The sequence below is a fragment of the Orcinus orca genome, chromosome 2, assembly GCF_937001465.1.
Source record: "Orcinus orca chromosome 2, mOrcOrc1.1, whole genome shotgun sequence".
In the NCBI taxonomy this organism is placed as follows: domain Eukaryota; kingdom Metazoa; phylum Chordata; class Mammalia; order Artiodactyla; family Delphinidae; genus Orcinus; species Orcinus orca.
Window position 1 is genome coordinate 13,585,757 of NC_064560.1, and position 26,522 is coordinate 13,612,278.

At 37.7% G+C, this 26,522-nt stretch overlaps 2 protein-coding genes across 3 annotated transcripts in view; both read left to right on the forward strand.

Annotated features, from left to right (window-relative positions):
• The window catches only part of DNAJC1 (DnaJ heat shock protein family (Hsp40) member C1), a 210,500-nt gene that overhangs the window by 135,630 nt on the left and 48,348 nt on the right, over window positions 1–26,522 (forward strand). The window contains exon 9 of one of the 2 annotated variants that reach the window (XM_033407847.2): window positions 12,735–12,836. The exons of the other annotated variant lie outside the window; for it this stretch is intronic. Coding sequence (XP_033263738.1) covers window positions 12,735–12,836 — 102 coding nt within the window. The remainder of the gene's footprint in view (window positions 1–12,734; window positions 12,837–26,522) is intronic. 2 annotated transcript variants of the gene reach the window in all.
• On the forward strand, window positions 12,843–23,460 carry LOC117197039 (non-histone chromosomal protein HMG-14-like). The gene has a single exon (XM_049705575.1). The coding sequence runs from the start codon at window positions 14,739–14,741 to the stop codon at window positions 15,042–15,044; it is 306 nt and encodes a 101-aa protein (XP_049561532.1). The 5' UTR covers window positions 12,843–14,738; the 3' UTR covers window positions 15,045–23,460.

Genomic DNA, 26,522 nt, shown 5'->3' on the forward strand with positions numbered 1-26,522 from the left:
TCTGCTGTTTGTATTAAGAAGTTGACTTTGTTCAAGAGCTTCTCCAATAATCTCCCTAACTCGTTTTTGTTTTGTCCAGTATATATTTGGAAAGGTTTTAAGTACCATGTTTGTAAGCTCTCACAAAATATTACTGTAAAATGATGTAATGGAGAGATGAACTTCTAGGAATGGTTACCCTGGGCATATGACATGGTGGCAAATGACCGTAGACAGAGGCTATACCTCTGTATAGCTCATATAGACAAATTGCATAAGGAAAATACCATAGCAGAAAGCTAGCTGTTGACTTTACTGATAATTCCATGTCAAATAGGGGAAATACAAATTTTTATCATTATCATCATCATTCTTGACATCTTGTGTCAGATATTGTCCTATGTCCTACTGAACATTGAGTTGCTCATTTAACTCTCACAACCCTGGTAACATTTTTTCCATTTTGCAAGGGGTGTTTGATTATCAGGGGCACTGTGCAATATTTAGTTCATTCATATGCAATTGTTGTTATTTAGGGTAAAAACATTCAAATATCAGGAATTTTACATGGCTCAACCAGTGTAAGTATATTAGGCATGAATCCATCTATGGAATTTCTTAACCTTCTTAAGCTCTTGAAAGGGTCAAACCCAGGTGATTTCTCCCAGAATTTGCCACAGCTTTCATTAGTGGCAGTGCCTGTAGCACTTTAAAGCAATAAGTAAAAGATGACAAATAGTAGGAATATTAGATAAAAAGTGAAATACGAAAAGTTATTTCTGATTATAATTGCCCAACATTATAAGTTAAGTTGGTGATAGTAATTTTTTTTTCATTTTTGAAACAATGTAGTTAAGTATTTTAAGTCCAATGAGCAGATGTCAAACATTTTTTGTGCGAAAACAATCCATGTATATGATTAATAAAAGTGAGGTTTTAATGAGTCATTGGTAAGTCAAACAAAATAATTTTCCACCATAAATACTATAACAAATAAACTCTTCTAAAATAAAATAGTTTCTTCTTTTTCCCTCCTGTGACCTAGTGGTAATGTTCTGCAGTGTTTTACGTAGGAGACTTGGATTTCATTCCTGTTCTCGTTATCTCTCTCCCTGGGGCTGCAATGAATAAAATAAGAAATAAAATCACTATCCTGCATCCTTATTGCCATAGGCTGTACCCATGTCAGATTTCATAAACTAAGCTAGATGGGGCCTGATTAGTATTGGGATGGAAGACCTCAGAACAAAGTCTGTGGAACACACATCTTCCATACAGCCAGTATTTCATCTTCCTTGAACCCTTGTCTTGCAGTCATTATTGCACTTTACTCTTTGATTGATTTACTTGCTGTAGGAAAAAAGAAAAGAAAAGGTCTTTAAAGTAAATGCATTTCTAGTAATTTAAATCAATGAATTTATTTATTTTCCCTTTTCAAACTTGAAAGACTATTTAGTTTGAAAGGTGTTTGGATATATTCTTGAAAAGACAGTATTCCAACCAGCAATGTGTTTTATTGTCTAAAAATTTACTATCTCAGGGACTTCTCATTTTATTTATCTCTGTAAAGTGTTCTTTGTTTCTGTTTGTTTTGAGAGATAGTGTTGCCCTTGTTTTATAAAAAATATACAACACATGAACTTATTTTTTAAAACATATAATGTAATTATGTGAAGATTCAAAACTTAGAATTGTTTTCTTGTTCCCTTTAAAACTTAGATTATCTACATACTCTGTAACTTTAAATTTTAATTTAAAAAAACCTCGAATATCAGTAATTTAAATCAGTTAGATCTTTGTGTAGGTGTATATATAAAATATAATGCGTATAATTCAGTTAAAAATGCACTTGTGTTTTAACGATGAATAGACCCAATCTACCTATACCTGTTCCTCCCAAAACACACACAAACACACCTTGCATAATTACAGGTGGTACACATGCATGCATATGCACACACACACTCAAACATTGGCGTACCTAAGTTCTCTAACACACTGGTTTTCTTTTCTTTTCTCTTTCCACCTCCCTCCCTCCCTAGTGACATTTTACACATAACCCCAATATATGAAAGACAGCTACAAATGGCTGAGCTTCTCTGGTTAATGTCAGAATGAGGGAGGCTAGGGTCCCATCCGTATGGCCTCTTCCTCACCCCATGAGGCAAGGCATCTTGGAAAAACCCTGAAGTTCTAAGAAACATGGCTGCCCTCCTCAGTTTCACACTATTCCATATACACAAAAACTTAATGTTTTGAAAGAGTTATGGTGAGTACAGAAAAGTGAGTAAACAAAAACAACAGAAACAAAATCAGATTATTGTCAGAAAAGAGATACTTGAGTAGGTGTGTGAATGTAAACAAGAGAAAGTTATTTAAGTGGAAAAGGGCATGTATCTTCATCAGGAAAACAACTTCCAGAATGCTGTTCCTATTTAAAAATGTTGATGGTAACACTTAGAGCTGTGAGCATGGGCCTGTGAAGTATTCATCAATGACTCTTGGTGGTTTCTTATTCTGCCCTTATGCCACATCCTCTTCATTTCCGTTTAGAATGACTCCAAACCAAAATTAAACCCCCAAAGTCATAGCAGTCAAAGAGGGGTGGCATATTTTTCTTTATAAAATAAAAAATCATTTATTTATATTCTGGAGTATTCCAGGATTGATCTAATTTATATTTTAGTAGCATTTAAGAGAATATTCCCTATTTGTCATCAATGATTTTTTCAGGAAGTAGTTTTTTAAGTATTTCACAGTGTTACTGCTTTTAAACCAGCCATCCTTATACATATTTTTAGAATACCCCATGGTACTGGTAGGTAGGTGAATTTTTTAAAATTGATTCTTTGGAGGGAAAAAAGAAGCCTCAATTTGTAGCATTTGCCAATTTTACTGGTAATTTACTCTCATCATGGCTGATTTGAAATTATCAACATGAAGTCACTGAAAGTGGAGTTGGGAAAAGATGTGGAGCAGTAGTTTACCATTCTGTAATATTTCCATCATGTAGATACACTAGATGTGAATATCCTCAAAGGATACATAATAATAAAATGTAAAAGAGGAAGCAATGAATTTTGACTATTACCTTTTTTAGTATAATTTAATTAAAAGTTTATATAATCTAATTTTTAATAATGGGTACGTTTAATAACTGGCTCACACAGTTCCTGAAACTTTGGCAATTGGCTCTCATGAGCTGGTGTAAGTGGGCTCCAGCACACCACTGTCCTTGGGAAAACTCCATTTCTTTACCTTTTACTGTGTGTTTGATTCAGCCATCCGTCATCTGTTTCCAAGATTCACTACAGTTATGCAAATTATTTGACTATTGGTATTTAGGGGATACATAGAGGATATAAATATCAGCCTGTTTTCTTTCTTCTTTTTATCAGTTTGTCTCTATTATTAAGGCACCTACTATATTATCCTGAAGTCATTTAATATCTTACCTTCCTGTTACTTGCCTAGCAAGGTGACTTTAAACCATTCAAAATTATTATCTTTCCCATGTCTTAACAACAGAACCAAAAGAAGCGATCCCTAAGTACATTGGAGTATTGGTGAGATTTTTTTGTTGCTAGACCGTCACCTACCTAAAACTGCCTAGATAGATCTGTTTTATTTGTAAGAACAAGGTTTTCATTTTAAAAGCTTTTTAATGTAATTAGTTTGATAACAGCTGAAGTCTCCGGTGAAAGGTCCCAGTCTGTTACCCAGCAGTTAACTGTTTGTGTTCATCGTTGATAATAGCAGCTTGCCACTGAATATTTTCATCATTCATTAGTTTACCCTTTAATAAAATTGTTTTACATACATTTTCTAAAGTGTATTATATTTTCAAAATAATTCGGCCATGGCCATATTAGATCTAGAATATCTGCCTTTTCCAAAAGATAAATTTGAACTTTGCATGTTAGAAAATCTTATATTTTGCTGAATTGGCCCTTTGTATTAAAGCTGTTTCTCACTTAAGTAAAGCTTCAGGAAGAAAAGGAAAACTCTTTTTAAACATTGTCTCTGACTATTATAGACTGGATAGCAGAAAAGACATCCCAATGAATGATTTACTATATGGTGCTGTTAAAAGTGCATTTCATGGTTTTCTTGATCATCAAGACAGAAAATGGCCAGTATATTTGAGAGCACGAAAAACTGAGATATTTATGTGTCTGGTAGTCTTATTTTATTAAAATCCTGTTTTAAGTCTACTAAAATCACTTTCAACAAATATTAAACACCTATATTTTATAAGATTCTTTTAGAGGTAACTTGTTTGATAACACTAGAGTACAAAAGATGTCAAATCTCTCAGTTTTTCCAAAGAAATTTCTGACTTTAAGCCCTCCCCCATCAGGGTCTGTGAGAAGCCCACTGTTAGTCATTCTTTGGGCCCTGGCCCCTTTCCCAGTTGTCTCTCCAAAAAGAAGTCACTCGGTCTGAGATTACTGCTTTGTTGATTATCTGAGAATGCCCTCTAATTTCTTCTGAAGTGAGTCCCCTTTGCTTGTCCTCCTGGTTTCGGCAGTGTGGTGTCTGTAGTCTCTGATACAGCAAGAGGCCCACTGGCAACTGCTCTCCTCATGCCAAGCTAACCAGGGGCCTCGCCACCGCTCTCAAGCTTGCCTCCAAGTGCAAGTATGTCATCATATCCTGTTACCAATTTTAGGGACTCTTCTGTCCCCCCAATTGTCTTGCCCTTTTCTTCAACGCTTCCATTTGCACTCAGATCTTCTTTTCCACCCTCATCTCTTCACACACAATTGGAGCCTAATGGCTTCGGTATGCACTGGATAGTCCTGAACTAGGACACATTTCTTTTAAGCAGTAAAAAGTAAACAATACAGCAGGTTTTCAGATCCTGCTGTATTAAATTCTTAGTAACTCATTTTGTTATAGAAGTTTTCTCTGAGTGGGAAAAAAGAATGAATATCACAGTCTTCAGTTTTACAGACTAAGATAAAATGAAAGCACAACATAAGAAACTACTTTTGTGTGGACTGAAATATGTACACCAGATTTATATATCTGTTTGTGTATATCACATTCATGCATATATTCAAGTACATACGTGAGTAGACAACAAAGAATACTATGAGAATTAAATGAAACATATGTAAAAGTGGCAGACACATCGTAGCCCTTCAATAAAATTAATCTTAATTAGATAATCTTCTAAAAGAATTAGTGGTTTTATGGTTCAGGTGGGTGATTACCAGCATGTGTTATTCTACCAATATTCTCTAACACTGTCTTTAGTTTCATAATGTCTTAAGACTTTTTCCTAGATAGCTGAGAAACTTTTTTTTAAACAGTCATTTATTTTGTGATGGCTATTTGACTTTAACTTTTATTTATAAATTTGTTTTCTTCTTAGAAACTTTCTACAGTGGCAACAGTTTACAGTCAATTTGAAGAATGCTAAGATAATTGATAAGTCTTTAAAGTGTGTCTTTTGTTAAGCCCAGCTACCTTATAATTAATGACTGCTACCACACCACCTGCTCTCTTCTGCCTTGAGTCTTATCACATCGATGTTGCTTTGAAATCTGAGAATCCTTTCCACTTCCTGACAACTAATATGCTACTAGTTTTAGTCCGACATCATATTACTGATTAGCTGAATACTATTTCCTGGTTTTCTTTCCCTGTATCTCTAAATAAACCACTTTTGTCTTAGGATTATGATGTTATAGAAAAAATACTTAAATTAGATTTTTTTTTTTTTTGGCAGAGGGAAGGAGATCATAGAGAAGGTGAATCATAGTATACTAAATGCTTTCTAAAAGGAAAATTTTGATAATATTTAAAATATAATTAGGTATACCTATGGAGAGAGAGTTTTTAAAAATCCACATTTGTTTCTCATCTTCCTTTTATAATGTAAGGGTTTTTTTCTGTATACTGTAGTATAGGATTTAGTTTTTGTGCTTTGTATTGTTTCCCCTGCATCCAGTCTTATTAATAATAAAAGTACGTATTTTTAGGAATAAGCTGAGATATAATTCTTATATTATAATTACCTGGGCACTTGTATTGTTCCTCTCCTCCACTGTAAACCACCTGATGGTTGTGCTCATACCCTTTTAATTTTATATCCCCTGTAGTGTCTATAGGGTAAATATTAACTGAATTCACTTGTTGAATTAAACTGATCCCACTAATTTATTTCACTCCATCACTCAATACCATTACATGTTCTTATCCTTTGTGTGTTTATCTTTCAAAAGATAATCTTACTTCCATGAGATGAAAGTTCCTGGGAGTATCTCACTGTATTTGCCACTAGGAGTCACAGGGATAGGGCCAATTTATTTTGATACTGGATTAGATTCAACTTTCTGGACCAGAAAAGCAGTTTTCCAGTGTCGTTCTTTTAAGAAGAGATAACTCTGCTACAACAATATGGTTAGTATTGAGAAAATAATAACTTCCTCTGCCTGAGTAAAATGCCCACAAGGCCAGAGTGTGTTCCCGATGGCTAATTTATTCATTTGTTGTGTGGTTCAGTCTACTCCCATAAATGTGATCAGTTTATTCTCTCCCATGCTTAATCTGTAGGTTAAGCTAAATTACATGTAGAAGACCCTTTATCAATATACCATGAAAATCACTTTCTCATGACTCAGAGATACTCAAAGTAGAGAGGAGAGTGAATTCTTGGAAGAAAGACATGTTGAGCAAAGACACAAAGGTAAGACATTTCAAAACATGTTCAAGATGAGATGGCAGAACATTGTGTCTGGCTTCCAGAACACAGTGGGAGTAGACTGTGACCTAAGGCTGGAAGGACAGGTAGGTAACAAAATACACAAGTTTTTGAATGCCAGACTAAGAAGTTTATATTTTAGGTAGTAGGGAATCTTTGGATTTTGAGCTGGAAGGAGTGAGGTGGTGATGTGCTCTGATTTTTCTTTTTTTTTTTTTCTGGCATGCCATGCGGCCTGTGGGATCTTAGTTCCCCAACTAGGGATTGAACCAGGGCCCGGCAGTGAAAGCTCCAAGTCCTAACCACTGGACTGCCAGGGAATTCCCAATGTGTTCTGTTTTAGAAAGACGACTCTAGCAGCAGTAGACTGAAACCGTAGAGTGAGAGTAGAAAGAAAAGAAATTCCAGAAATGATACGGAAATAAAGTTCAGATTTGCCTGTAATCATAGCTAACTAGTCAGTAGTGGAGCCAGGGCTTAAATGGTCTGTCTGACTCTAAAACCAATACACTGTGCTCCCCTACAGTGTAAATGTGGTCACCCCTCAGTATTCCGAGGGGACTGGTTCCAGGACACCGCTCCCAACCCCAGGACACACAAATCCACAGATGCTCAAGTCCCTTTATTTGTGTAGTATTTGCATATAACCTATGTACATCCTTCTTTATACTTTAATCTCTGGATTACTTATAATACCTAATACAATGTAACTGCTATGTAAATAGTTGTAAATACAATGTAAATGCTGTGTAAACAGTTGCTAGCATGCAGCAAATTCAAGTTTTGTCCTTTTGGAACTTTCTAGAATTTTTTTTCTGATTATTTTCAATCCGGAGTTGATTGAATCTGCAGATGTGAAGCCCACAGATACAGAGAGCCAACTGTGTACTGTTATTATAATTATTTAAATGTCTGTTTATTAGGAGAGAGAACCATGACTTTTCATTTTTATGTCCCAGGGTCTTAGCACAGTGCCTAAAAAAACAGTGGGAACTTCATTAGTTCAATCAATAAACATTTATTGAGCACCTACTAGGCATTGTGCTAGGGTGTGCATATGATTCAGCTCTAGTAGATTACTGCCAGTTTTCTGAAGTAATTATAACCAATGTATGCATACACACCAATTTATGAGAGTTCCTGTTGTTCCATATCCCTGCCCACAGTTGGTATTTATGTCTTTTTTTCATTTTAGCTCTTCTAGTGGGTGCTATACCAATGTGGGTTTTTTAAACAATTTTTTTTAATTGAGGAGAAATTCATATCGCATAAAATTAACCTTTTAAAAGTGAACTCTTCAGTAGCATTTACATTCACATTGTTGTACAACCACCTCTGTTTAGCACCAAAACACTTCATCACCCCAAAAGGAAACTCTGTACCCATTAGGCAGTTGCTCCCTATTCCCTACCCCTGTCCTCACCAGCCTATAGCAATCAGTAATCTTCATTTTGTCTCTGTGGATTTACCTATTTTGAATATTTCTTTATTTGTTTCTTTCTAAATTAATTTATTTTTTATTTATTTTTATTTTTGTCTGTGTTGGGTCTTCGTTGCTGCGCGCAGGCTCTCTCTGGTTGCGGCCAGCGAGGGCTACTTTTCATTGCGGTGCGCGGGCTTCTCATTGTGGTTTCTTGTCCTGTTGCAGAGCACGGGCTCTAGGCACATGGGCTTCAGTAGTTGTGGCATGCAGGCTCAGTAGTTGTGGCTTGTGGGCTCCAGAGCGCAGGCTCAGTAGTTGTGGTGCACAGGCTTAGTTGCTCCATGGCATGTGGGATCTTCCCGGACCAGGGCTTGAACCCGTGTCTCCTGCATTGGGAGGTGGATTCTTTTTTTTTTTTTTTTTTGCGGCACACGGGCCTCTCACTGTTGTGGCCTCTCCCATTGCGGAGCACAGGCTCCGGACGCGCAGGCTCAGCGGCCATGGCTCACGGGCCCAGCCACTCTGCAGCATGTGGGATCCTCCCGGACCGGGGCACGAACCCGTGTCCCCTGCATCGGCAGGCAGACTCTCAACCACTGCGCCACCAGGGAAGCCCGGGAGGTAGATTCTTAACCACCGAGCCACCAGGAAGGCCCTTGGTGGAGATTTTTTTGAATCTGTAGATTGCTTTGGGTAAAACTCATATCTAACGATATTGTCTTTTAGTCCATGAACATGGGATGTCTTTCTATTTATTTATGTCTTTAATTTCTTTCAGCAATGTTTTGTAGCTTTTATTGTACATGTCTTTCACCTCTTTGGTTAATTCCTAAGTATTTTATCCTTTTTGATGCTATTATAAAAGGAATTGTTTCATAATTTCCTTTTCAGATTGTTCATTATTAGTGTATAGAAATGCAACTGAGCTTGTTGGTTTTTTGGTTTGTTTTTACTTCTTCCTGTTTTATAAACCCAGTTTATTCTGGCTTTGTTTTCTCTCTCTGTTTCTATCCCTCCCTTTGAAATCCCTCAGTGCTAACCATCCTAGTCCAGTATCTCATGGCCTCATGACTGCTAATAGTTTCTTAACTATTATCCTATCAGTTCATCCTGTTTGCTTCTCTCTGATTAGAACTTTTAAAATACAATTTCAGTGGGGAGTCACTCTTTCCTAGAGTATTTTCTTACTCATCTTACTTCCCTTATCTGAGTTCTTATAGCACTATTTCTGTACCACTTAATCTTATATTTGAGTGTATAGTGCCTTGAACTACCTAGTATTCTATTGGTTATAATTTTTTCCAATTAAAAAAAAAAATTGCTGACTGCCTGCTATGTGGGAAATAATGTGAATGGGTGATACAATGATAAATAAGACGTGCCCAATTTTGTCCTTAATATTAGATAGCATTTATTAAGTGGCTACCATGTGTCTGATACTGTTCTATGAACTTTATATATAACTCAGTCCTCACAGCAACACCATGTGGTCTACACTATTTTCTTCATTTTACACAGGAGAAAACTGAGGTACAGAGAGGTAAAATAACTTTTTCCAAATTAGTTAGCTAATAAGTGACAAAACCATGATTCAAACCTACTTCACCAGCTTGAGAATCCATGCTGTTAGCCACTACCACTATATTATCCAGTTGAAAAGGCAAGACAGAGACCTAAATAAGCATATTTTGAGGTTTACTATAACAGCTTTGTGAGAAGGTTAAAGAACTTTTACAGTTCAGCAGGTGGCAAGATTACTTCCACCTAGGACAAAAACAAAGGCATTATGAAGGATTTGGAAGTGGGGTAGGGAGAAACATTCCACAGACAGGAACTTGCGTGATATAAAGCACTCTTGCGAGGAGACTCTTCAGAACATATTACCAGGCACAGTGAGTAATGTAGTTTAACTGCAAAGGATGCGTGAAATGGTAAAGGGAAATAAGTTTATAAAAGTGGGTTGCAGCCAAGTCATAGTTCTTGAATGTGAGATTAAGATGTTTAAGTCATATTTTGTAAGTAGTGCAGTGATATTTTAAAGTCTGTGTCATAGAAATGTTTGACTGTAATTATGCAAAAGGTCAAAGAGAGGAGAAGGACTAACTGGAAAGTTATTGCCGTAGGCTAAGTAAGAGATAATGAAGCCCTGAATTAGGTAGCTAGCAGGGAAAGTAGAGACTGGAGGAGAGACTGTGTGAATCTTCCTGAATCTTCAAGATTTATCAACTGATTGATTGGCTATACAGCAAGGGTGGTGCTGGGAGACTAAAAGTGCCTAGTGGGTGGTTGGAAGAGGCAGATGCCATTAACAGAGATAACAAAGAGCACAGTTAGGACATGACAGTTTGGGAGAAAGGAAGATATATAATCAGTTTGAGACATGCCAAGTTTATGATGCCAGTGGAAGGAAACATTCAGCGATAATGTAGATTGTTGGGGTTTTTTTTGGCTGCATTGGGTCTTAGTTGCGGCACGTGGCCTTTTCGTTGCTGCGCGCGGCCTCTTTGTGGCGCGTGGTCTCTTCGTTGCGGCGCTCGGGCTCCTCTCTAGTTGTGGCTCGCGGGTTTCTCTCTAGTTGTGGCGTGCGAGTTTTCTCTCTCTGTTTGTGGCATGCAGGCTCCAGAGTGCGTGGGCTCTGAAGTTTGCGGCACGCGGGCTCTCTCGTTGAGGCGCGCAAGCTCAGTAGTTGTCGCATGCGGGCTTAGTTGCCCCGCAGCACGTGGGATCTTAGTTTCCCGACCAGGGATTGAACCCAAGTCCCCTGCATTGTAAGGCGGATTCTTTACCACTGGATCACCCGAGAAGTCCAATAATGTAGAATTTAAGAGGTGAAAATTAGAGGTGTGACTATTAGAGACCTTGGTGTACATTTGATACCTAAATCCAGGGAAGCATGTAGAGGAAAAACATCTAGGGGACATATGGAAAAATCAGAACCACCAAAGGAATATTCCCAGGGTAAGGAGAGCCAGAAGATTACGGTGGATTAAAATCGGAAGTGAGAGAGTGGAATGTTTCAGAGAGGTAAAACACGTGTGGCAGATTTCATAAAAAGCATTTATGAAATCTAGGTTGTGAGAACATGAGTTTTTGTGCTTATACATGCTATTTCGTACTGTTTTTCCCTTAGACCTTTGTTTTTCTTTGCTTCTATAATTGGCTGCTCTACTTCAAATTATTTTCTAGTTGTTATATCTTACGAGTGAATTCTAGATTCCTTCAGAGCACTCAGAAATCATAGACTAACTGTGGTATCTACACATGTTATATAGACATGGATAAAGTGAATATTAGGTTATTAACTTAAGAGTAAATATAGATTAGCCCTCAGTAAGGCTCCCTTGGCAGATTTCTAGCAGCATAAAAGATGGAGCTGATATGAATGAGCCCTGCCCTTCCAATATAAGATTAAGTGTTACGAACAAAAAAAAATAATCATAGCCTTGATTAAAGGAATAAAAGGGAAATCCAGTTTCGTTTTAAGGCCAGCAACAGCTCAAAACCGTAGTCAAAAGCAGGAAATGACACCACAGAATATAAGCCTTGGTGCCTGGGGTTTTAATACTTACTTCAAGCAAAAATTGTGCCTTTGGGTCCACAGGCAGCTGGAATTGGGCCCCCTGCATAAAGCCTAGTCTCAAAGGGCTACTGTTTTGTGAAAGAATGAGAAAAATTCAGTGGTCCAGAGCTATTAAAACCCTTAGGACCCTGACAGAAGCCAATGCAAAAACTGTTCTCTACCACAAAACTTAGGGCTTTGGGAGCTCCTGTTAAGGAAGTATTTTTTAAAACATCAAAAACCTCAGTGAAGATGTGCTCACAATATAAATATAAACTGTGAGGATAGTCAACAGATGCAACAAAGAAGAAAACTGTCCCTCTAAGAACAGGAGATAAGAAACCTAATCTGAAAGATGCCATAAAAATAATCATTTTAAAATAAACAATTAAAGAGATAAAAGAAGGAATAAAACCTTAATGAAAGAACATGACAGGATAAGAGAAAAAAAAAGAACTATAAATGAAATGTTCATTGATTTTTTTTTCTTTAATGGTTGGATTAAACTACTTAAATGAGAATTAGTGAATTGGAAGATGATCTGGTCAAATCACCCAGAATACAGAACCAAGAGATAAGGAAGGAAAATATGAGAATGCTTAGGAGACATGGGAGATAGAATGAGAAAGTACAGCATATATCTGTCTAATGACAGTTTAGAAGAAGCGAATGGGAGATACAATATTACCATGAAATAATGGTTGAGATTTTCCAGAAATGGCAAGAAAGACAAGTCCTCATATTTAAGAAGTACACAGTATCCTGAACAGGCTAAATAAAAACAATCCACATTTAAACAAACCATAGAGAAACTGTTCAGCATTAAAGCAAATAGAAAATTTTAAACCAATTGTAGAGCAAAAATTAAAGAACACCAGTTATACTAACAATTACCTTCCCATCTGAAACAAAAGGTATCAGAAAAAGATAGAAAAATATCTTCAAATTGCTTAGAGAAAATAGTTGTCAATGTAGCATTTTATACCTTGTTAAAGTATTAGTTGAGAATAAAATAAAGATATTTTCAGGAAAATTAAGACTTATCAATTTGCCATTGACAGACCCTCACTTTGAAGGCAAATAAAGGGTATACCTCAGCAAGAAGAAAATTGAATACAGAAGGAAGGAGAGGGCAGCAAGAAAAAGTTGTAACTCAGAAAAAAGTAAACATGTTGATAAATCTTAAGCACTGACTGTAAAAGAAATTATTGTAATGATGATGACTAATTTGGAGGGGGTTAAAAAGAGTATGACAGCAAAACTTAGAAGATGGGAGAAGAAAATCAGAAACATTTTAGCACCCTTGTATTGAGTGGGAGGAGGATAGAGATACTAATTAGACTTTGTCAATGATTATTTTTTAAATATAGGGGTAAAACTATAGTATGTACAATTTTCAAACCAACAGGTGGAGAAAAACACAGTAAGAAAAATAGAATATAGGAAAAGAGAGAATAAAAGATACATAAAAGAAGATACAAAAGCATAAGTTAACATAAAGAATAAATCCAAATATTTCAGTAATCACAATACATGAAAGTAGTATTTTCAAATTGAAAAACTAATACAAAATGTGGCCACATGTTATTAGAGAAACATCTAAAACAGTGTCACTGAAAGATTGCAAGTAAAGAGAAAGAAAAAAATCAGAATTCTGACCCTTATAATCTTTATGCATCTAACAACATAACCTAAATTTACATGGCAAAAAAAGGCACAAATACCACACCTTCAAGGACCAGATAACCTCTATCTTATATAGGTATTCTAATATTTGTAGAGGAAAAACTCCCCAAGTTCTTTTATGAGGCTAATGTAAATCTTAATTTCAAAATTAAATATGTATTATGAAAAGGAAGAGATCACTGTTACATATGAACGTAGATACAAAAATTTCCTAAAAATGTTAGATATTGAGTTTTAAAAAGTCATTTTCTAATACCTGAGGTTTGCTTTAAAAGTTTCTGCTCTGTTAAATGAGTATGATAGTAATACCAACTTGGAAACATGTAATATAGGCAATCCGCCGGGGCTAGCCCAGCCTAGATCAGCCATCTCTGAGTGTCCCACAGACTCATGTGATAAATAAATGCCTGTTGTTTTATATACTGAGATTTTCAGTTGTTTGTTTTGTAATAACAAGCTAATACATCTGGCAAAGTTAAAATTTAGATGTTGCCTGGCTTCCCTGGTGGCACAGTGGATGAGAGTCTGCCTGCTGATAAAGGGGACACGGGTTCGTGCCCCGATCCGGGAAGATCCCGCATGCCGCGGAGCGGCTGGGCCCGTGAGCCATGGCCCCTGAGCCTGCGCGTCCGGAGCCTGTGCTCCGCAACGGGAGAGGCCACAGCAGTGAGAGGCCTGCGTACTGCAAAAAAAAAAAAAAAAATTTAGATGTTGCCAACTCTGTGGAGGAAACATGGGAAATTTCCATTGCTTTTTAAAAAATATTTATTTTATTTGCTTCTTGGCTGCATTGGGTCTTAATTGCGGCACATTGGATCTTCATTGAGGCATTCGGGATCTTTTGTTGTGGCACACGGTCTCTTCATTTTGGCGCTGGGGTTTCTCTCTAGTTGTGGCGTGCGGGTTTTCTCTCTCTAGTTGTGGTGCGCAGGCTCCAGGGCGCGTGGGATCTGTAGTTTGTGGCATGTGGGTTCTCTAGTTGTTGGGCGCGAGCTCAGTAGTTGTGGCGCGTGGGCTTAGTTGCCCGTCAGCATGTGGGATCTTAGTTCCCTGACCGGGGATTGAACCCGTGTCCCCTGCGTTGGAAGGTGGATTCTCTACCACTGGACCACCAGGGAAGTCCCAAATCTCCATTGCTTTTGATGGGAAAGTGAATTAATACAATTACTTTGGAGAAAAGTTTAGTGATACCTAATTGCAAATTTGAAGATACCCACATCCTATTGTCAGGAATCAGTAAACACACAAGTAGGTAAAGAGTCATTTAAAGGATATTCATTGGCGGGAGGAGCAGCAGCGGCCAGGCAGCCCAGCTTCGCGAAGGCTCTTGGCGTGCCGCGGCCCATAGGTACCCGGCAGGCGCCAGCCCCGCCGCCACGATGCCCAAGAGGAAGGTCAGCTCCAAGGAGGGGGCAGCGAAGGAGGAGCCCAAGAGGAGATGGGTGAGGTTGTCAGCTACACCGACTCCTGCAAAAGTGGAAACGAAGCCAAAAAAGGCGGCAGGAAAGGATAAATCTTCAGACAAAAAAGTGCAGATAAAAGGGAAAAGGGGAGCAAAGGGAAAACAGGCTGAAGTGGCCAACCAAGAGACTAAAGAAGACTTACCTGCAGAAAATGGAGAAACTAAAAACCAGGAGAGCCCAGCCTCTGATGAAGCAGGAGAGAAAGAAGCCAAGTCTGATTAATACCACGCACCTGGTCCTATCAGTGGTCCCTGTCTCCCTTCTTGTACAATCCAGAGGAATATTTTTGTCAACTATTTTGTAAATGCAAGTTTTTTAGTAGTTCTAGAAACATTTTTAAAAAGGAGGGAATCCCACCTCATCCCATTTTTTAAGTGTAAATGCTTTTTTTTAAGAGGTGATATCACTTGCTGGTTGTTTATGTTTTGGTACAACCAGAAAATAGTGGGATATTGAATATGGGAGGCTTTGATTGTCTTGGGTGTGAGCTTAACATTCCACAGATGGTGGGGTAGCTTTTATATCCTATAATACAAAGCATAGTCAGTTGTGCATTTAATGTCTTAAACACTTTAAATTACTACTCTTCCCACGTTGTTTTTGGTAGAATTGTTTCCTAAAGCAAACCACTCACCCCTTGACCTTGGCTCTCCTGGGCAGAATTTTGTGCACTCTGTTAACATCTTTGGTCGTGGTAGTCCAGTTCTTCTAGTAACTGTTAATGCGCTGTGAACGATTGACAATTTGAGTATGTAGTGTATATGATATTAAATTGCGAATTAGTGGCACTTACGATGTAACAGCATATCAATATTTGAAGATATTGGTACTTGATATCCTGTGAAGGAAAATTTGCCTCCAAATTTTAAGCTGGAAAGTCACTGGAATAACTGTTGAGAAAAGAATCACAACTACATGATTTTTTAGATTTTTGGTACGTATGTTGAGAATTGTGTACAAATTGAAATGTCTGTGTACTGATCCTCAAAGCAACCAATAAAATCTCAATTATGAAAGAAAAAAAAGATATTCATTGCAGCATTCTAATAGTGAAAACTTGGAAACAACCTAAATGTCCATCAACAAGGGGAATGAATAGATAAATGAATTACACATTATAGTCATTTAATGTATAGTGAATAGTGCCCTCCCAAAAAGGGCACTATTCATGTCTACCCAGAACTTCAGGATATGATCTTATTCAGGAATCGGGTCTTAGTTAATATGAGGTCGTACTGGATTAAGACAGGCCCTGAATCCAGTAACTGCTGTCCTTATAAAAGGTGAAGATACACAGAAACACACAGGAGAGATTGGAGTGATCCAGGTACGAGCCAAGGAACACAGAGATTACTGGCAACCACCAGAAGCTGGAGAGAGGTGTGGAACAGATTCTCCCACAGAGCCTCCAGAAAGAACCAACCTTACCAACACCTTGACTTTGGACTGCTAGCCTCCTGAACTATGAGGGAATGAATGTTTAAGCCACCCAGTTTGTAGTGTAATGTTTTATGGCAGCCCTAGGAACGAATACTACATAGCAGTTTAAACAAATGAACTAGAACTGTATGTATCAATATGGGTAAATCTTGAAAACTTAGTGTCAAATGGGAAAAAGCATATCTCATTACAATTTATGTAAACCCAAGGCAGACGGTGGGGGAGGGAGGAGACTGTGACCTCCAGTAAGCAAGTGGTACTGACTGGACAAAGTGGCTTTGAGCTTCATTTTAAAGATGAATGAAGTACACTGAAAACTACAAATCATTGGTGAAAGAATCTAAAGAAAAATAAATTGAGAGGCATCTTGTGTTCATGGATTGGAAGACTTGCTACTGTTAGACGTGAATACTACTCAAAGCAATCTACAGGTTCAGTGCATCCCCATCAGAATGGAATCTCAAGGGACTCCAAATAGCCAAAACAATCTCGAAACTAAGAACTAAATTGGAGGACTCATATTTCCTGATTTCAAAACTTACTACAAAACTATAGTAATCAAAACAGTGTGGGACTGCCATAAAGACAGACATATATATCAATGGAATAGAATAGAGTAAAAAAATATCCCTCGCATATATGTCAAATGATTTTCAACAAGAGTGCCAGGACTGTCCAATGGAGAAAGGACAGTCTTTCCACAAATGGTGTTGGGAAAACTGGATCTCCATACTGAAAAGAATGAAGTTGGACCCTTGTTTTACACTGTTTAGAAAAACCAACTCAAAATGGATCAAAGACATAAATGCAAGAGCTAAAACTATGAAACTCTTAGAGGAAAACATGGGGAAAGCTTCATGGTATTGAATTTGGCAAGATTTCTTGGATGTGACACCAAAAGCACAACAACAAAAGAAAATATAGATAAATTGGACTTATCAAAATTAGAAACTTCTGTACATCAAAGGACACTATCAAGAGTGAAGATGGAACAGAATGGGAGAAAATATTTGCAAATCATATATCTGATAAGAGATTAATACACAGAATATATAAAGGACTCCTAAAACTCAGCAACAAAAAACAGCCCAATTCAAAGATGGGCAGAGGAGATATACTGATGGCCACTAAGCATGTGAAACGATGCTCAACATCATTAATCATTAGGGAAATGCAAATCAAAATCACAGTGAGATACCACTCACACCCTGTAACCATGGCCGTATGAAAAAGAGGGGAAAAGGAAAATAACAAATGTTGGCAAGGATATGGAGAAAATGAAATCCTCATAAATTACTGGAAAGTATGTAAAATGGTTCAGCTGCTGTGCAAAACAGGTTGGTGTGTCCTCAAAATTTTAGCATAGAGTTACGGTATGATCCAGCCCTTCCATTCATAGGTATATACTCAAGGGAGTTGAAAACAAGAGCTCAAATATATACATGCACATGCATGTTCATAGCAGCACCATTCACAATAGCCAAAAGGTGGAAACAGCCCAAATGTCCATCAGTTAATGGATAAACAAATGTGGTCTAAAGGTACAATGGAATATTACTCAGCCATAAAAAGGACTGACACATGTCACAATGTGGATGAACACTGAAACATTATAAGTAAATAAGCCAGAAACTAAAGGTCACATATTGTATGATTCCATTTATATAAAATATCCAAAGTAAGCAAATCCATAGGGACATAACGTATGTTATGTATATTTTACCACAATAAAAACCATGAGTAAGGGCAGGTTTGTGACACTCCTGGGAGCTGGGTGGGAAGCGGAAGCTGGAGGGGAGCAGCATGGTGGCCCAGGCTGGTAGGAAGCAGACAGCAGACTTCCCTCACCCTCACCTCCCTCTGGAGGGCTGTTTGGAAATTCAGTAACCCACGGCTAACATTTATTAAATATTATTGGCCTTAATATATGTCCTTAACTTACAGCCTCACTTCAAATGATGGTAACTTTATCTGATTTACCATCGTGTGGTGCCAGATCTTTCCCGAAAGATTTGAATAATCTCTTACTCAGGTAGTGTTACGGACCTATAATGTCTGTGGAACTGGAACACTTAGCTGCACCGAGCAGTGAGAAGAAAGCCTCCGAAGCCCTTGTCCAGCTGTTGCTCCTCCCATTCTCTTCTCCCCAGCCTAGTTTTTGGTGTAAGGCTGTACCAACGGCTCTTAGTATTACTGTCTTTTGAACGGAAGCTTGACTCTTCCCTCCCTTAGCAAAGCGAGTCTAGTCTGCTTGGTTACGTGCAAGAACTGTTGAGTGCCAAATTCCAGCCACTGTCAAAATGGCCGGAATCTTTATTTCCGACATTCACTCAGCTAGTCAGTCAGCCATTCATTCAACATAATTATTATAAGCCTGCTATGTGTCAGGCACAGTGGTAGGTATGCTCAGGTAATCAAGGAGTTTTCCATACCTTTTCATTTGCTGGTACATTTATTATGTCTAATTTTTATTCTCAAGTATGGAAACACATGAAGGAAGGACAGAGTACTTGATGTATTATTATTGTTCAAACTAAAAATACTATTGACTGGTATTGTCTATATGTAAGTGGAAAGCATATCAGAAGCCATAAATTTTTAAGACTGAATAAGGAATGAAGAAAATATGACAGTTGAATAGCTTTCTCTTGAGAGTAAGGAAAATACACATCAGTGAGAGAAAAATCACAACTGTTAAGAAAAAATGGGAAAAGAATCTAAAAAGAATATATATGTACATACGTGCATATATATGTATGTGTATATATATAACTGAATCACTGTGCTCTGTACCTGAAACTAACACAACATTGTAGATCAATGATACTTCAATAAAAAATTCTAATTAAAACTACCCCATCTAAAAGTGCACTTAAATATATGGTGGCACACGTATGGGTATGAAGGTATCATTTATGACTTGATCCTGGTGTGAGATTGGCTTTTATACTTTTCACATCCATTTCCCTTATCCTGGGAACCACCTTACAGACATATACCACTGGTCATAAGGAAATCTGGATAAAACACGAAAATTTAAAGCCTTCACAAAGAAGCAGCTCTTCAGTGCACACTTCATCTAAGTTCTTATTTTCACTTAAAAAGCTCTAATAGGTTTGTTTGTGGTTTTCTAGATGTCAGTTCAAGTCTCCTTGAATTTGCAGAGATGAGTAAAGACCTAAATAACACATATTTTTAAAACTTACTATGATTTTATAAACTATTCCTATTTTTCCTAGCTGTATTCTTGTCTGTATCCCTCTTCTGCAAATTACGTAGGCCTTCCCTTGTTAGTGGTTAATACTCGAGACTATTCTATGGTATTCTTTCAGTCAATTTAACAAGTGTTTTCTGAGTACTTAGTATGTGTCTAGTGTCAACCAAAAAATAATGCAGGAGGCTGCAAATAAGAAAAGTGTTTATTTGGGGTCTTAAGGATCACAAATCAAGAGACACAGATTCTGGTAACTCTGAAAGAATGTTCCGAGGAAAAGAGTCAGGGGCTTATTAAAACAAAAAGCCAGAGGGTGTTGAAAGTTGCCTGGTGAGAATTATGATTGACTCTGACCTGAGTCAGACAGTATTTGTCCTTAAGAGATCACAAGTTTGTTTTTATTTATTTTTTTATATTATTTTATTTTTTTGGCTGCGTTGTTGGGTCTTCATTGCTGCGCCCGGGCTTTCTCTAGTTGCGGCAAGCAGGGGCTACTCTTACTTGCAGTGCATGGGCTTGTCATTGCGGTGGCTTCTCTTGTTGCAGAGCATGGGCTCTAGGAGTGTGAGCTTCAGTAGTTGTGGCACGAGGGCTCAGTAGTTGTGGTGCATGGGCTTAGTTGCTCTGCAGCATGTGGGATCTTCCTGGACCAGGGATCGAACCCGGGTCCCCTGCATTGACAGGCAGATTCTTAACCACTGCACCACCAGGGAAGTCCCGGGATCACAAGTTGTTTTAGGGTAGGGGTCTGATAAGTAGATAGACTGTCACAAGTTATTTTAGGGTAAGGGTCCTATAAGTATCTTGAGTTTCTGGCAGGTGTTCCGGATGACTTCATCAGGTCCAAAGGTCAGATTCCATCCAGGCTGAGACTTGCATAAGTCATACTTCCTTAATGGCCTCCCAGCTCCATTTAAGAGAGCTATCTGAGCCATACTGACTCTATTTTTATTTTCCTTTCACACTAGGACTTTGCTATCAGATGACATAAAACTGGAAAGGAAATTATGACATTTATACTAATTAAAAGAATTTGCAAGTACTGTCCTGACTGTGATGCTGTCTAAAATTATGATCCTACCTTAATTTTGCAGAAATATTTAAAAGGTATCCCACTTTCAGCAGTTTGGCTAAATATGCTTTTATGATATTGCATGATACAATATATATGCTCACTGTCAGCGATAACTTAACACTTTTATTTGTAATTTTAAAAACTCAGAATGGATTACTGGGCTAAAATTGGGAAACCTGAGATCTTATCCCAACTCCATCGCTGATTGCCCAGTGAACCTGAAGAAGCCTTTTCGGCTTCTGTAGGCTTCAGTTTCTTCTATCTTAAAAAGAGGGTGTTGGGCTAGGTTGTCTCTGTGACCCCTTGTAATTCTAAAATATTATTAAATATTACAGCATATAGATAAACCATTGAAATGAGGCTGTTTTAAGGGAATGTAACTACTAAAAGTGTTACCCTTTAAGAAAGCTAGTTAGATTTCAGTGTATATACATGATTCCAGTTACTAAACTAAGAATCAGGTGTCATTCTGTTGAATAATATGACCTTTGACAAATACTGGATGCATTATAGTTGAACAACATGGAAAGAGTACTACAAATTTCCAGCTTCCCCCGTACTATTTACCAATACATCCTTTTATCATACGTCCTGATTTTTTAAAAATCCCTTCGGTTTCTTTTGTTTCAGTTATTTTTTCTCAAATAGGATAATGCAGAAAAATTTCTGCCTGTAGACAGAACAGTTGGTCCTTGAGGTCACATTTAATGTTAATAGCTATAAATCTATAAATTAAAATGTCCCTTAAGACATGAAAATGTCTCTGGTGGAATTCTAACTTTACTAAGCAAGAGATCTACATTTTGAGTATCACCAATCCTAGAGAAATACGTAATTATTGTCATTTTCCACTCATGTATGCGTTATCCACTTCTAATAATACATATAGAATTTATTGTCCTACCTCCAAAGGGGCCTGGTATGCTTCGCCTCTATTTTTCCTTTGGGTTTTTCAACTTTTTCCCAAAATACTCACTCAGTAATTATTCACTGACTTAATAATGTGCTCCAGGCATTGAGAATATATGCAGGAAAGGCATAGTCCCTAAGCCTTAGGAGATTATAATCCATACAAAGAAACAGTTATATAAAGAGGCCATCACAATATAATGCAATAATTTTTATAAAAGTGTATATAGTTATGGAGGAAGCATAGCAGAGGGAGTACTTCAGTGTCTTGGGAGTTAGAAAGGCTTCACAGAGGAAACTTATTCTTAATGTAGGAGTAGTTATTAGATAGAAAATGCAGAATAGTGTATTCTAAGCATAGGGAAAATATTCAAAAAGGCACAGTGATATGAAACATCCTCCATGTTCAGCCAGTAGTTTCAGATGTCTGAAGCATTAGGATAGGAGGCAGAGATTAAGATGAAATAAAAGTGGAGAGGTAGGCAGGGGCCAGATACCCAGTCTTTAAATGCCTTGCATAGGAACTTGGATTTCTTCCTAAAGGAAATGAGAAAAATTGGTGGATTTTTAACAGTGGATCAAATCTGGGATGTCAAGGAGCTTACTGCCTATGTTGTCTTCCAGGAGTTTTATGGTTTCAGGTCTTACATTCAAGTCTTTAATCTGTTTTGGGTTAAGTTTTATGTATGGTGTAAGATAGTGGTCCACTTTCATTCTTTTGCGTATGCCTGTCCAGTTTTCTCAGCACCATTTATTGAAGAGACTGTCCTTTCCCCATTGTATATTCTTGGCTCCTTTGTCATAAATCAATTGACCGTATATGAATGAGTTTATTTCTGTGATCTCTATTCTCTTCCATTGATCATATAATCTGACTTTATGCCAGTATCATACTGTTTGGTGGTGGTGGGGTGGCCATTTATTTTTTATTTTTCATACAATTTTTCATTCGTTTTTTCCATTTACGGTTACTACACAATATTGGCTGGGTTCCTTACGTTGTGCAGTACATCCTCGAGCCTGTCTTGCCCCCAGGAGTGTGTGCCTCCCTCTCCCCCACCGTTTTATTGCCGCCCGCCCACTCCCCCACTGGTAACCACTAGTTTATTCTCCATATCTGCGAGTCTGCTTCTTTTTTGTTTTATTCACTAGTTTGGTGTGTCTTTTAGATTCCACATATAAGTGATATCATATAGTATTTGTCTTTGACTTAGTTCATTTAGCATAATATCCTTCAAATCCATCCATGTTGCTGCAAATGGCAAAATTTCATTCTTTTTTTATAGCTGAGTAGCATTTCATGGTATAGATATACCACATCTTTATTCATCTGTTGACGGGCACTTAGTTTGTTTCCATATCTTGGCAATTGTAAATAATGCTGCTCTGAACATTGAGGTGCATGTAGCTTTCGAATTAGTGTTTTTGTCTTTTTCAGATGTGTACCCAGGAGTGGAATTGCTGGGTCATATGGTAGTTCTATTTTTAATTTTTTGAAAACCCCCCATACTGCTTTCCACAGTGGCTGCATCAGTTTACATTCCCACCAGCACTGTATGTGGGTTCCCTTTTCTCCACACACTCACCAACATTTGTTATTTGTGTTCTTTTTGATGATAGCCATTCTGACAGGTGTTAGGTGATATCTCATTGTGGTTTTCATTTGCATTTCCCTGATGATTAGTTATGTTGATCATCTTTTCATATGCCTCTTGGCCTGCATATGAAAAATCTGCATTTCCTCTGGAAAAATGTCTGTTCAGTTCTTCTGCCCCATTTTTTAATCGGGTTTTTTTTTGTTTGTTTTTGGTTTTGTTTTTGCGGTACACGGGCCTCTCACTGCTGTGGCCTCTCCCGTTGCGGAGCACAGGCTCCGGACGTGCAGGCTCAGCGGCCATGGCTCACGAGCTCAGCCGCTCCGCAGCATGTGGGATCCTCCCGGACCGGGGCACGAACCCATGTCCCCTGCATCGGCAGGCAGACTCTTAACCACTGTGCCACCAGGGAAGCCCTTGGGTTGTTTTCTTGATGTTGAGTTTTATGAGCTATTTATATGTATTGGATATTAATCTCTTATCAGTAATATCATTTGCAAATATTTTCTCCCATTCAGTAGGTTGTCTCATACTATACTGTTTTGATTACTGTAGGTGTGTAATATAATTTGAAATCAGGGAGCAGTTTTGTACTTTGCTCCAGTTTTGTACTTCTTTCTCAAGATTGCTTTGGCTATTGGGGGTCCTTTGTGGTTCCACTCTAATTTTAGGATTGTTTTTCTATTTCTGTGAAAAATACCATTGAACTGTATTGAATCTGTAGATTGCTTTGGGTAGTATGGACATTTTAACATATTCTTCCAATCCATGAGCACAGACTGTCTCTCCATTTTTTTGTGTCTTCTTCAGTTTCTTTCATTAATGTCTTACGGTTTTCAGTATACAGATCTTTCACCTCCTTGGTTAAATTTATTCCTAGGTATTTTATTTTTTTGTAAATGGGATTGTTTTCTTAATTTCTTTTTGTGAGAGTTCATTACTAGTGCATAAAAACACAACAGGGCTTCCCTGGTGGCACAATGGTTGAGAGTCTGCCTGCCGATGCAGGGGACACGGGTTCGTGCCCCTGTCCGGGAAGATCCCACATGCCGCAGAGCGGCTGGGCCCGTGAGCCATGGCCGCTGAGCCTGCCCGTCCGGAGTCTGTGCTCCGCAACGGGAGAGGCTGCAACAGTGAGAGGCCCGCGTACTGCAAAAAAAAAAAAAAAAACCACACAACAGATTGTTTTGTTTCCTGAAACTTTACTGAATTTACTAGTGCTAACAGTCTTTTGGTGGAGGCTTTAGGGTTTTCTATATATTATATCATATATCATCTGCAAAAAGTGACAGTTTTACATGTTTGCATGCATTTTCCAGTTTGCATGCATTTTATTTCTTGTCTACTTGCTTTGGCTAGGACTTTCCATACTATGTTGAATAAAAGTGGTAAGACTTGGCATCCCTGTCTTGTTCTTGATCTTAAAGAAAAAGCTTTCAGCTTTCCACCATTGAGTATAATGTTAGCTATGGGCTTGTCATATATGACCTTTATTATGTTGAAGTACATTCCCTCTGTACTCACTTTCTTGCGAGTTTTTATCATAAATGGATATTTATGGATTCTGTCAAATTCCTTTTCTGCATCTACTGAGATGATTATATGATTTTTATCCTTCATTTTGTTAATGTTGTTAACAAACCAATGTTGTTAATGTTGGTGTATCACATTGATTTGCACATGTTGAACCATTGTTGAATCCCTGGAATAAATTCCACGTGACCGTGGTGTATGATACTTTTACTGTATTAATGAATTTGGTTTGCTAATATTTTCTTGAGGATTTTAAAATGCATCTGTGTTCACCTGGGATTTTGGCCTGTAATTTTCTCTCCTTATGGCTTCCTTGTCTGGTTTTGGTATCAGGGTAATGCTGGCCTTGTAAAATGAGTTTGAAAGTGTTCTCTATTTTTTGGAAGAGTTAGAGAAGGATTGGTATTACAGTTGACCCTTGAACAACATGGGGATTAGGGGCACCAACCCTTCACACAGTGAAAAATTTGCATGTAACTTTATAGTCAGGCCTCCGTATCCCCAGTTCCACATCTGTGGATTCAACCAACTGTGTTTCGTGTAGTACTATAGTACATATTTATTGAAAAAAATCTGCATGTAAGTGGACCCATGCAGTTCAAACCCATGTTGTACAAGGGTCAACTATAATTCTTTATAGTTTTGGAGGACATGCATTAGCCCATCAATACACTGACTACAAGAGACTGACTTCAGATACAAGGACACACATAAACTGAAAGTGAAGGGATGGGAAAAGATACTCTATACAAATGGAAACCAAAAGAAAGCTGGGGTAACTATACTTATATCAGACAAAGTAAACTTTAAAACAAAGATTATCATAAGAGACAGAGAAGGAGTATTACATAATGATAAAGGGGTCAATCCAACAAGAGGATATAATTTTAATTATGTCAGTGGTAAATCAATACTTTTTTTCCCTAAAGATTTAATTTTATTTTATTTTTGGCTGCGTTGGGTCTTCGTTGCTGCTCACGGGCTTTCTCTAGTTGCGGCGAGTGGGGGCTACTCTTTGTTGTGGTGCGCAGGCTTCTCTTTGTGGTGGCTTCTCTTGTTGCGGAGCACGGGCTCTGTAGTTGTGGCTCGCGGGCTGTAGCGCGCACGCTCAGTAGTTGTGGTGCACAGGCTTAGTTGCTCCGTGGCATGTGGGATCCTCCCAGACCAGAGATTGAACCCATGTCCCCTGCATTGGCAGGCAGATTCTTAACCGCTGTGCCACCAGGGAAGTCCCCAATACATTTTTTAAGCTTGAATTTCAAAGTGTGACTGACAAGCTGGTGGGCTAATGCATGTCCTCCAAAACTAAAAAAAACTAATTTGTACTGCTTTTTCATGAGGTCTTAAATCAAAGCCAGTGTCATGTTCTAAAGTTTTTCTGTTAACATTATGTTAATCTTAAATATGATATAACTTTATCCTAGGTAGTCTAACAATATATATATCTAACTTTGGTTTTCTACGCTTTACTATTCATTTTTCTCAAAAAAAGTTTTAGGCAGTAAATAGTAATGTAATTCTTTATAAAGCTTTTCCTACTTTTCAACATTGAAAAAAAAACAATAGAGAACAAGTAATAATGACGGCACAAAGATTTTCTAACATAAATTTACCAATGCTCATTTTCAAAGAGTCTTTCTTTTGAATAATATAGTAAATGCACACTCACACATATCTTTTATATAATCTTAGTAAATAATATAGTAAATGTTGGGTCTCAATCATTTATAATTTTATCCAGAATACTTTTTTTTTTCTTTAAGAACTTTGAATCTTTGGCTTCTTGTATTGACTTTCTAGGTGGCCTTAAGAAAATTATTACATCTTTTTGCCAATTCCCTAACCTTATAGGTGATGATAGTGTTATTATTTCAGGAAGAGTAAGACAGGATATAAGTTTTGTAGAGCATTAGAAAGGTGTAGCTAAAAAAGAC

What these genes read in the sequence shown, in the direction of transcription:
- LOC117197039 (XM_049705575.1), top strand. Translation starts at nt 14,739, where the DNA reads ATGCCCAAGAGGAAGGTCAGCTCCAAGGAGGGGGCAGCGAAGGAGGAG.